The 12,503-nt window shown below is 45.6% G+C and overlaps 1 protein-coding gene across 1 annotated transcript in view; it reads right to left on the bottom strand.

Moving 5' to 3' along the window:
- LOC142291353 (myosin-binding protein H-like) overlaps positions 1-12,503 on the bottom strand; it is a 196,870-nt gene that overhangs the window by 22,286 nt on the left and 162,081 nt on the right. The window contains exons 7-8 of the mRNA XM_075335822.1: positions 8,958-9,117; positions 6,587-6,723 (exon numbers count right to left, since the gene is read on the bottom strand). Coding sequence (XP_075191937.1) covers positions 6,587-6,723; positions 8,958-9,117 — 297 coding nt within the window. The remainder of the gene's footprint in view (positions 1-6,586; positions 6,724-8,957; positions 9,118-12,503) is intronic.

Raw genomic sequence — 12,503 nt, 5'->3', positions numbered from 1 at the left:
TAAAGTCAGCCATGTGTGCCAGACTCTTAACAGCCAGTACTTCAGTATCCTGACCAACACGATGACTGAACATGCTGTCCTCCTCCTCCTCCTCCTCATCTACCCTGTCCTCTGGCCAGCCACGCTGAACCAAGGATATGACTGGTGTGCATGTCATATCCTCAATTTGGCCGGAGAGTTGCTCCATGTCTTCATCCTCCTCCTCGTCATAGTCCTCCACTGCACATTGTGATGAGACGAGGCTGGGCTGTGTGTTATCACCCACACCCACTACTGTTTCTTGCTCCAACTCATCGCGCTACGCCTGCAATGCATCATGTTTGTTTTTGAGCAGAGACCGTTTTAGAAGGCAGAGAAGCGGTATGGTGACGCTAATAATGGCGTCTTTACCACTCACCATCTTGGTGGAGTCCTCAAAGTTTTGGAGGATGGTACATAGGTCGGACATCCATCTCCACTCCTCAGGTGTTATGTGTGGAGTTTGACCCATTTCCCGACGGCTTAGGTGATGCAGGTACTCAACAACTGACCTCTTCTGCTCACATATCCTGACCAACATGTGCAGAGTTGAATTCCAACGCGTAGGGACATCACACACCAGTCTGTGAGCCGGAAGATGCAAACGGCGCTGAAAGCCGGCAAGGCCGGCTGAAGCAGTAGGTGACTTTCGAAAATGTGCAGACAGGCGGCGAACTTTTACCAGCAGATCAGACAGCTCTGGGTATGACTTTAGAAACCGCTGAACCACGAGGTTGAGCACATGGGCCACGCATGGAACATGTGTCAGCTGGCCTCGCCTCAAAGCCACCACCAGGTTCCGGCCATTGTCACACACGACTTTTCCTGGCTTTAGGTTCAGAGGTGTGAGCCAGTGATCTGCCTGCTGTTTCAGATCTGGCCACACCTCTTCTGCATTGTGGGGTTTGTCACCTATGCAGATTAGCTTCAGCACAGCCTGTTGCCGCTTCGCCGAGGCAGTGCTGCAGTGCTTCAAGCTTGGGACTGGTGTGGAGGGTAAAGTGGATGAGGATGCGCAGGAGGAGGAGGAGGCTGAAGAGCATGACATTCCGGAGCTGTAGAGTGAGGGTGAAACCCTGACTGAGGTAGGGCCTGCAAACCTTGGTGTGGGAAGGACGTGTTCCGTCCCTCGCTCAGACTGGGTCCCAGCTTCCACAATATTAACCCAGTGTGCCGTCAACGAGATGTAGCGGCCTTGCCCACAAGCACTTGTCCACGTGTCTGTGGTTAGGTGGACTTTGGGTGAAACAGCGTTGTTCAGGGCACGTGTGATGTTTTGTGACACGTGGTTATGCAACGCGGGGACGGCACACCGGGAGAAATAGTGGTGGCTGGGGACCGAGTAACGTGGGACAGCTGCCGCCATCAGGTCGCGGAATGCTTCTGTCTCCACCAGCCTAAAAGGCAACATTTCCAGCGCAAGCAGTCGCGAAATGTTAGCATTTAGAACTGTGGCATGTGGGGCGTTGGCAGTGTATTTGCGCCTGCGTTCAAAGGTTTGCTGAATGGATAACTGAACGCTGCGCTGGGACAAGGACGTGCTTGATGATGGTGTTATTTCTGCGTAGGCAACTGCAGGTGCAGGACCGGAGGAGGCTTGTTCGCAGGCAGCATGGACAGGGGATTGGCTCGCATGCACAACAAGCGAAGATGTAGCAGTGACATCAGCAAGTACTGCTCCTCGACTCTGTTGTACTTCCCACAAAGTCGGGTGCTTGGCTGACATGTGCCTGATCATGCTGGTGGTGGTCAGGCTGCTAGTTTTGGTACCCCTGCTGATGCTGGCACGGCAGGTGTTGCAAATAGCCTTTTTAGAATCATCTGGAGCCAACTTAAAAAACTGCCAGACTCGGGAAGACCTAACATTTGTACAGGCACCTTGTGTCGTGTTGTTGTTCCGGGGAACAGTTGCCTGACTTCTGCCTGGAGCCACCACCCTGCTTCTTACTGCCTGTTGGGATGCTACGCCTCCCTCCCCCTGTGCACTGCTGTCCTCGCTCTGCATATCCTCCTGCCAGGTTGGGTCAGTTACTGGATCATCCACCACATCGTCTTCCTCTTCCGCACCCTGCTCCTCCTCCTGACTTCCTGACAATTGTGTCTCATCATCGTCCACCCCTTGTTGAGACACGTTGCCAACTTCGTGAGAACGTGGCTGCTCAAATATTTGGGCATCTGTACATATGATCTCCTCATGACCCACTTCAACATGAGCTGGCGAGAGGCCAGAATGTGCGAATGGAAACGTGAACAGCTCTTCCGAGTGTCCAAGTGTGGGATCAGTAATGTCCGAGGACGTGTACTCAGCCTTGTGGTAGGAAGGAGGATCAGGTTCTGAAATGTGCGGTGCAGTATCATGGCTACTGACACTTGACCGTGTGGAAGACAGAGTGTTTGTGGTGGTGCCAATCTGACTGGAAGCATTATCCGCTATCCAACTAGCAACCTGTTGACACTGGTCTTGGTTCAAGAGCGGTGTACTGCTGCGGTCCCCAAGAATTTGGGACAGGACGTGCGAGCGACTAGATGTGGCCCTTTGTTGTGGCGAAATTAGAGCTTGCCCACGACCTCGGCCTCTGCCTGCACCACCATCACGTCCACTTCCTTGTTCGTTGCCAACGCTCTTGCGCATTTTGGAATGCTGTGCTGACGTGTATTCACTACACTTGTGCGTTATATCCAAGTTCGTGCAAAACGCACACAAGTGCACCTGTACGCTGCCACCGACAGGCACACACGTGCGGTTTTTAAATGCAAGCACGGACGCACTAAGAACCTAACAGGTTTTTAGGAGCGACAATTACTGAGAAGTCTGACACTATCAGACACTGCTGACTGACGTGTATTATACACTAGACTTGTGCGTTATATAATAGTTTGTGCAAAACGTGCACCTGTACGCTGCCACCGACAGGCACACACGTGCGGTTTTTAAATGCAAGCACGGACGCACTAAGAACCTAACAGGTTTTTAGGAGCGACAATTACTGAGAAGTCTGACACTATCAGACACTGCTGACTGACGTGTATTATACACTAGACTTGTGCGTTATATAATAGTTTGTGTAAAACGTGCACCTGTACGCTGCCACCGACAGGTACACACGTGCGGTTTTTAAATGCAAGCACGGACGCACTAAGAACCTAACACGTTTTTAGGAGCGACAATTACTGAGAAGTCTGACACTATCAGACACTGCTGACTGACGTGTATTATACACTAGACTTGTGCGTTATATAATAGTTTGTGCAAAACGTGCACCTGTACGCTGCCACCGACAGGCACACACGTGCGGTTTTTAAATGCAAGCACGGACGCACTAAGAACCTAACAGGTTTTTAGGAGCGACAATTACTGAGAAGTCTGACACTATCAGACACTGCTGACTGACGTGTATTATACACTAGACTTGTGCGTTATATAATAGTTTGTGCAAAACGTGCACCTGTACGCTGCCACCGACAGGCACACACGTGCGGTTTTTAAATGCAAGCACGGACGCACTAAGAACCTAACAGGTTTTTAGGAGCGACAATTACTGAGAAGTCTGACACTATCTGGACTGTTTTAGACTGTGTACACCAGCCCCAGATATGATGAAGGCTGGTATACGGTCACCACTAGGAATGGCTATATACCCTGCCTGCCTGCCTGCCTGTATACTGCTACAATAGTCCTGACAAGGACTCTTCTGGTCACTAGCCTGTATTCCGACCTGGCTATACCCTGCCTGTATACAGCAACAATAGTCCTGAGAAGGACTCTGCTACTGTACTCCGACCTGGCTATACCCTGCCTGCCTGTATACAACTATAATAGTCCTGAGAAGGACTTCTGGTCACACTGTTTGCAGCCCTGCTACGGAAATAGCTATAAAGGGCCGCAAACCTTTCCCTGAAGCAGCAACACTCTCCATGCACTGACTGTCTGGATGGCTGTGTGCAGAGCACAGCGCGCCCGCCGGTATAAAGGCTCGGTCACGCTGTGCAGGCCGGCCAATCACTGCAATTCCACAACTAACAGGGCTGTGGCATTGCAGTGGTCTGCCACCCAATCCCTGCATGAGGGCTGGCTCTCAAAAGAGCGCCAACATGCAGGGATGAAGACCACGAGTACAGCACGAGTATCGCGAGATTACTCGGTCCCCGCCGAGTAGCCCGAGTACAGTGATACTCGTGCGAGTACCGAGTAGTAACAAGCATACTCGCTCATCACTAATGATAACCTGATTTCCAAAGGCTAGTGTCCTCGCAGCTCCTGGAAATCTTGCACATGCGGGGGGCTCATTTTGGCAGTGTCAGTTAGCCTCCAAAGCTGAGTGCATGCATCCTGGCTTCAGAGAGGTGCACTGCACATGATTGGAAAAACAGCTTCTGCACTTCTTAGCATGCGCTGTGCTCCTCTCTGAAGCCGGGATGCATACACTCAGCTTTGGCGGCTCACTGACGCTGCCAAAATGAGCCGCACACACGTATAAGATTTCTATGACCTGTGATGATACTGGCTTGTGAAAATCATATTATCAGGTCTACAGGAATGTGATAACATGGATAGGGGGCCGACTAGTCTGGGGAAACAACGCCCCTTCAACTAGTCAAAGGCCTAATTAGCATAGAAACAGTGGATTTTATAAATGCTTTTTTAAAAGATTCATTTTAGTAAATAGCATTATACACGGCTGGTTAGGCACGGAATTTTGTCATGCACATGTGATAGTGCCTTTCAAGATGTGTAGGCTGCCCATATCATAGTCACCAATACAATCTTATGCTGTAAGAAATACCGGCTTTTGAACTGTGCGCCGATAGCTGGGTGGTCCCTCCTGCCTTACGTCTGTAGGGCACAACATTCATGGTTTCCATAAAGAAAATTCAAATTTGTATTCATCTGACCACGGAATAGTTTTCCATTTTGCCTCAGACAATTTTAAATGAGCTTTCTCCCAGAGAAAATTGCAGCGTTTCTGGATTGGGTTGATATATGGGTTCTTTACATGACAAAGCTTTCTCTTGCATTTGTGGATTGCACATTGAACTGTGTTCACAGACAATGATTGTGAGTGTTACTTAACCTATGTAGTCCACATGGATTTCTCCAGAATCTCTTAAATACGATCCCTTAACAAACAACTTAACAATTATCACCAAATCAAAAGGGTCATATCTCTAAAACTGTATGGTATATTAAAAAAAAAACAAAAACAAAAACAATCGGACTACTCTGGGGAGCATTAAGCGGGCTTTACACACAGCGACATCGCTAGCGATGTCGCTGGTGAAAGCACCCGCCCCCGTTGGTTGTGCGTCACGGGCAAATCGCTAGGACCCGTCACACATACCTGCCTAGCGACGTCGCTGTGGCCGGCAAACTGCCTCCTTTCTAAGGGGGCGGTTCGTTCGGCGTCACAGCGGCATTACTAAGTGGCCGCCCAATAGAAGCAGAGGGGCGGAGATGAGCGGCCGTAACATCCCGCCCACCTCCTTCCTTCCTCATTGCGGGCGGCCGCAGGGACGGTGATGTTCCTCGTTCCTGCGGTGTCACACATAGCGATGTGTGCTGCCGCAGGAACGACGAACAATCTGCGTCTTGCAACAGCAACGATAATCTGGATTAGAACGACCGGTCAACGGTCAACGATTAGGAGAGTAATTTTGATCGTTAACAGTCGTTCGTGCGCTTCACACGCAACGACATCGCTAACGAGGCCAGATGTGCGTCACGAATTCCGTGACCCCAACGACATCTCGTTAGCGATGTCGTTGCGTGTCAAGCCCGCTTTAGGAATATAAGAGCCACTTTTGACCTGGCTGTTGACAGGTCTCCTTTAAAGCTGACCTGTTCAATCACCTACTTCACTTTGATAATGAAGTTTATTATTATGCTAGTTTTCATTTTAAATGCTACTTGCTGTCCAGACTCATAAGGAAATGTTGTGGCCCTGATTAATCAATTATGTTTCTTTTCTGTTTGACTGTTTCTACTAATTTATTTTGGGCCAAAATAATAAAAATAGTGGATAAATCAGCTTAAATTAAAAGATACTTTTGTGTGCCTTTTAGAGAGTAGGATGGAGCCTTTTCATTAAGCATAAATGTCTTGCATTAATTTTCAACTATGTAAAACTAGGATACTGGACATCTGGACAACAAAAAACATGCCAACATAGTCTAGAAAACCCCAAAAGGCCAGAAAAATCTAAACAAAAAATGGTGCAAAAGCTATAGTAAATTTGAAGCACAAATAAAAAATGTCTAAAATAAACAGAATGATAAATTGTCTTTTGTGTCTTGTTTCCTTCAACCAGATTTACTCACTATTCCTGAATTAGTTTATATAAAAGGTAATAGTCACAGCGCCTGAATTAACTATAGGTCTTAAGACCCCAATTTACAGTCTCATAATTCACCTATAAGGCTGTAGGTTCAGTTCAAGAGACTTGCGATCTGGCTCGGCACTGTATATGGACTGAAAATACGGACGTTTGAAACCAGCTTAAAACAAATGCTCATCTGTTGGGTGACATTTTATTATCAATACTAGCATATTTCATATGGTAGAATACCTTACCTTGGGGCTGCCACGTACACTACAATACAGTTTAGTAGTATATCCATTTGTTGATGTTCTGTCATTGAGAGCCTGAGTAAACTTTGGAGCTTCTGCAAGGGTACACTCTGCATATTCAGGGGGCTTGTAAGTACTTTCTATTTAAATAAAAAAAATAATATAGAATTTGTGAACTTGGTACATGGGCGGTATTAAAATAGACTTACACATAATGATCAATAAATCAAGATACTTTAAAGGAAAGTAAGCAATACGTTTCTGATTGATAACAGCAACAAAGACATACAAGGAAGAGTTTGCCTGGGATCAAGAATATGTATTACGTACCAAACCAGAGACAAGTACTGTATATTAGGTATGCTAGATTCCAGGAAGGTATTTATTCTGCTGGAATCATTTGTTAGTTGCCCAGAACAAAGCAAAAAGGCATGTTGCTCTGTGTTGCTTTTATACAGGTGTGAGAATACAATACATTTTTCTATGTGCTTTTCTACTGTGAGAATGCAATACATTTTTCTATATGCCTTTTCTATAACTAAGCTTTTTTTTCGATATAAGTAACAAGGGCCTGTAAGCATGTCTACACCAAGATCAGCAGCTGATATTGTGAAACAAGGGAACAGAATAAAAATGTTGAGAATGATGACTGCCTTTATGTGAGTAAGTTTGGATCTGTTCCTAGTGTGCTACGTGATAAGGACTTTGCGAGCTATGGCTGAAGAGGAAATCAAATTCCAAAAAATGGATAAACTTCACAGACTTTTTGCATGTGCTTTTAATATAGCCAATGGCATATTTAGGAATTTTACTAAATGATTGACCCATTATTGCTCTATAAAAGGTTTGTAAAAATAAAGCACGTCACTTGTGCACCTGCTCTTACTGATATACCAGATATTATCTGTGTGGTCTGAATTCCTTTGCTAGCACTCAGTGACTATTAATCTGAGATTTAGTAGACATTCACTGTTAAGAAGGAGATTTCAGGAAAACTATGGCATTTCTCCTTGACACATAGTAGAATAATATTAAAAGTCTTAATAAAAACTCATGCAAAATCTAAAACATATTTGGTTTCAGACATTTTGGTCTATTTTTCTCTGCCCTTGTCTCATATAAGGTCAAAGTCTCACGACCATATCTGTGATACGAGTGCTGGCAGTAAAAAAAATGACAGCACTCGGATCAATGTTATTCAGTTGAGCTCTTCAGATGTGACAAGTGATATGAAAATCATCCGTTCTTTCTGGATGATCCTTTACGCTCGTGTGACCTTAGCCTTTTGTGCTCATTCAGGCAAACGTACAAAATATTCATGTGGCTTCATTATAGAGACAGCAGGTAGACCAATGCAAGTGAATTAGGTAGTTCACATAGAACATTTTTATACACAGATCAGTGGTTTACGTGTTTAAGATCACAGCATGCTAAACTTTGATCCGTATTCTAAATCAATGGGTGGGTAGAAAAGGATCACATTCGGGTTACCATCTAGATGTCATGCGTTTACTTGTATCTAAGGGGTTAAAAAAAATTCACAAGCTTGTCCAAAAAAAGTGGCGCACGCTTTGCCCCATTTTACGAATACCATATCGTTATCATTTTTCTGGATCTATGGCTCAGTGATGGCTAATTTTTTGCGTCTTGAGCTGATGTTTTTAATGGTACAATTTTTGCACTGATGGTACAGTTTGATTGCCTGTTATTGCATTTTGCGCAAAATCTGTGGCGACCCAAAAACTTAATTTTGGTGTTTGGAATTTTTTTGCCTCTACACAGTTTACCGATCGAGATTAATTGACTTTATATTTTGATAGATCAGGCATTTCTGAACGTGGCGATACCAAATATGTGTTTATTTTTTTTTTTTTTAAGCCTTTAATTTTCAATGGGACGAATGGGAGGTGATCTGAACTTTTAGGTTTTTTAATTTTTTTTAAATTTTTTAAAACTTTTTTTTACTTTTTTATTTTTATTTTTACTAGGTTCCTTAGGGGACTATAACAATCAGCAATCTGATCGTTCTTATATTTCTCCAGATCACAGCTACATCTGGGTTGAAGATTCAGTGATGGGGCGCTGATCAAGGGAACTACTCTGATTAATGTATGTGGAGTCGGGAAGGAATTTTCCCCTAATATGGCGGAATTAGCATTTGCTTTACAAGGTTTTTGCTTTCCTCTGATGCAATATGCTAGGATATAGGTTGAACTCAAAGTATTTTAAATGTCTACTTTAGATGTCTACTCGATATCTAGGTTAAACCTTAAATCTATGAAATCAGATAAGTGATTATAGCAGGAGTTTAATATGATATACAATCTCATTATAAATATTTTGCTTAAGTATAAAAAGTATCCAAAAAACTCACCTGCTTTCTTTATAACAGCACAAGCTTTAGTAACTGTTGATTTTTCACTAAGGCCACATAAATTTTCAGAAAACACTCTGAAGAAGTAGGAATTTCCAATAATCAAGTCAGAAACAGTGCAGTTAGTTTGGCGATAATTCTCAAGAACCGTAAACCATTCCTAAAACATGAATATATTTATTTATAGCATACAAAATGGAATCAGTGAAGTTAGTAACACATTTATATTATATTGTGTAATAATGCCTGCTTTACACGCTTCAATAAATCTTTCAATCCGTCGTCGGGGTCAAGTTGTAAGTGACGCACATCCGGCATCGTTCGTGACGTATTTGCGTGTGACACCTACGTGCAATCAAGATTGAACGAAAATACGGTGATCGCATACACGTCGTTTATTCCTCATACATTGGACGTTTTGTTGTATGAACCTAGTGAATTGTAACGTGTGACATCCCTCATACGATTTCGGTGTCTGATGCTATGTGCGCAGGTGTGCGCTCTGCACCGCAGCTTAAAAAAGGTCTGCTTCAGAGCGCAGCTGAAAAGCTGCGTTCTGAAGCGCCTCACAATGTCTGTCATTCACTAATCTCTGTCAGTCGGTCACTATCTCTGTCCCTCTCTCTCTGTCCATGTCAGTCTATCCCTCTTACCCCCTCTCTCATACTCACCGATCTCCGATCCCCGGCCCGGCTCTGCACGGCATTCACACTGCTCCGGTGGCTTTTACTGTTTTGAAAAAGCCGGCCGCCCATTAAACAATCTCGTATTCCCTGCTTTCCCCGCCCACCGGCGCCTATGATTGGTTACAGTGAGACACGCCCCCACGCTGAGTGACAGGTGTCACACTGCACCCAATCACAGCAGCCGGTGGGCGTGTCTATACTGTGCAGTGAAATAAATAATTATATAATTAAAAAAAACGGCGTGCGGTCCCCCCCAATTTTAAAACCAGCCAGATAAAGCCATACGGCTGAAGGCTGGTATTCTCAGGATGGGGAGCTCCACGTTATGGGGAGCCCCCCAGCCTAACAATATCAGCCAACAGCCGCCCAGAATTGCCGCATACATTATATGCGACAGTTCTGGGACTGACCACGGCTCTTCCCGATTTGCCCTGGTGCGTTGGCAAATCGGGGTAATAAGGAGTTATTGGCAGCCCATAGCTGCCAATAAGTCCTAGATTAATCATGTCAGGCGTCTATGAGACACCTTCCATGATTAATCTGTAAATTACAGTAAATAAACACACACAGCCGAAAAAATCCTTTATTATAAATAAAAAACACAAACATATACCCTGGTTAACCACTTTAATCAGCCCAAAAAAGCCCTCCTTGTCCGGCGTAATCCAGGATGATCCAGCGTCGCATCCAGCGCTGCTGCATGGAGGTGACCGGAGCTGCAGCAGACACAGCCGCTCCGGTCACCTCCACACAGCAAATGAAGACAGCCGGCGATCAGCTGAGCTGTCAGTGAGGTTACCCGCTGTTACTGGATCCAGCGGTGGATGCAGCGGTGGCCGCGGGTAAGCTCAGTGACAGCTCAGCTGATCGCGCTACTCACCTCAGTTGCTGCGTGGAGGTGAGAGGAGCAGCGGTGAGTAGCGCGATCAGCTGAGCGGTCACTGAGCTTACCCGCGGCCACCGCTGCATCCACCGCTGGATCCAGTAACAGCAGGTAACCTCAGTGACAGCTCAGCTGATTGCGCGGCTGTCTTAATTTGCTGTGTGGAGGTGACCGGAGCGGCGGTGTATTCTGCAGCTCCGGTCACCTCCATGCAGTACAGCTGGACGCGACGCTGGACCATCCTGAATTACGCCGGACAAGGAGGGCTTTTTGGGGCTGATTAAAGTGGTTAACCAGGGTATATGTTTGTGTTTTTTATTTCTAATAAAGGATTTTTTCGGGCGTGTGTGTGTTTATTTACTGTAATTTACAGATTAATCATGGAGGGTGTCTCATAGACGCCTGACATGATTAATCTAGGACTTATTGGCAGCTATGGGCTGCCAATAACTCCTTATTACCCCGATTTGCCAACGCACCAGGGCAAATCGGGAAGAGCCGGGTACAGTCCCAGAACTGTCGCATCTAATGTATGCGGCAATTCTGGGCGGCTGTTGGCTGATATTGTTAGGCTGGGGGGCTCCCCATAACGTGGAGCTCCCCATCCTGAGAATACCAGCCTTCAGCCGTATGGCTTTATCTGGCTGGTTTTAAAATTGGGGGGGACCGCACGCCATTTTTTTTAATTATTTAATTATTTATTTCACTACACAGTATAGACACGCCCACCAGCTGCTGTGATTGGGTGCAGTGTGACACCTGTCACTCAGCGTGGGGGCGTGTCTCACTGTAACCAATCATAGGCGCCGGTGGGCGGGGAAAGCAGGGAATACGAGATTGTTTAATGGGCGGCCGGCTTTTTCAAAACAGTAAAAGCTGCCGGAGCAGTGTGAATGCCGTGCAGCGCCGGGGATCGGGGATCGGTGAGTATGAGAGAGGGCTGCTCAATTCACTTACTCAGGAGTTTAGCGGTCACCGGTGAGTCCTTCACAGGTGACTGCTAATCAGGACGCGACACAGACAGAGCCGCAGCATGACAATGAAGTCGGGTGAAGTTCACCCGAGTTCATTCTGACAGTGCGGCTCTGTCTGTGTCTGCTGTCATCTGCCATTCAGCTCTGCTACATGGCTGTCTGTGTCTGCTGTCAGCGGACATGTAGCAGAGCTGAATGGCAGATGACATAGTAAAACCGCATCCCTACACATTACACACGCTTGGCAAGTCAATAAATAAAAAAAAAAAAAGGGTGCCCAATGCATACGTCACAGAACACATGATCTAAAGGATCGCACACAAAATTGATCAATTTAACATAGACTACTAACGCACGTGTGACAGCAAATGAACGACCTATGTGCAATCTCATTCAATCGCATATGCGATCTGGGCGAGTCACATCGCATACGAGATCGCATACCTAATTGTAAGGTGTAAAGCTGGCTTAAAACATATGCCCCAGATCTACCAGCAAAAATATTACTAAGTATGCAAAAGTCACGTAACTCCTTGAAGAAAAAGAGGGATGCGGCCAAGTACAGAGATATCCTGGAAGAAAACCTCTTCCAGAGTGCTCTGGACCTCAGACTTGGTCGAAGGTTCACCTTCCAACAAGACAATGACCCTAAGCATACAGCTAAAATTACAAAGGAGTGCCATCAAAACAACTCTGACCATTCTTGACTGGCCCAGCCACAGCTCTGACCTAAACCCAATTGAGCATCTCTGGAGAGACCTGAAAATGTCTGTCCACCAACGTTCACCATCCAACCTGATGGAACTGAAGGGGATCTGCAAGGAAGAATGGCAGAAGATCCTCAAATCCAGGTGTGAAAAACTTGTTGCATCATTCCCAACAAGACTCATGGCTGCACTAGCTCAAAAGGGTGTTTCTTCTCAATACTGAGCAAAGGGTCTGAATAATGATGACCACGTGATATTTCAGTTTTTCTTGTTTAATACATTTGTAAAAATTTCTA

This window comes from Anomaloglossus baeobatrachus, chromosome 2 (assembly GCF_048569485.1).
Source record: "Anomaloglossus baeobatrachus isolate aAnoBae1 chromosome 2, aAnoBae1.hap1, whole genome shotgun sequence".
Classification (NCBI taxonomy): Eukaryota; Metazoa; Chordata; class Amphibia; order Anura; family Aromobatidae; genus Anomaloglossus; species Anomaloglossus baeobatrachus.
The sequence above is the reverse complement of the archived record's forward strand: the minus strand, read 5'-3'. Positions and strand labels throughout refer to the sequence as shown.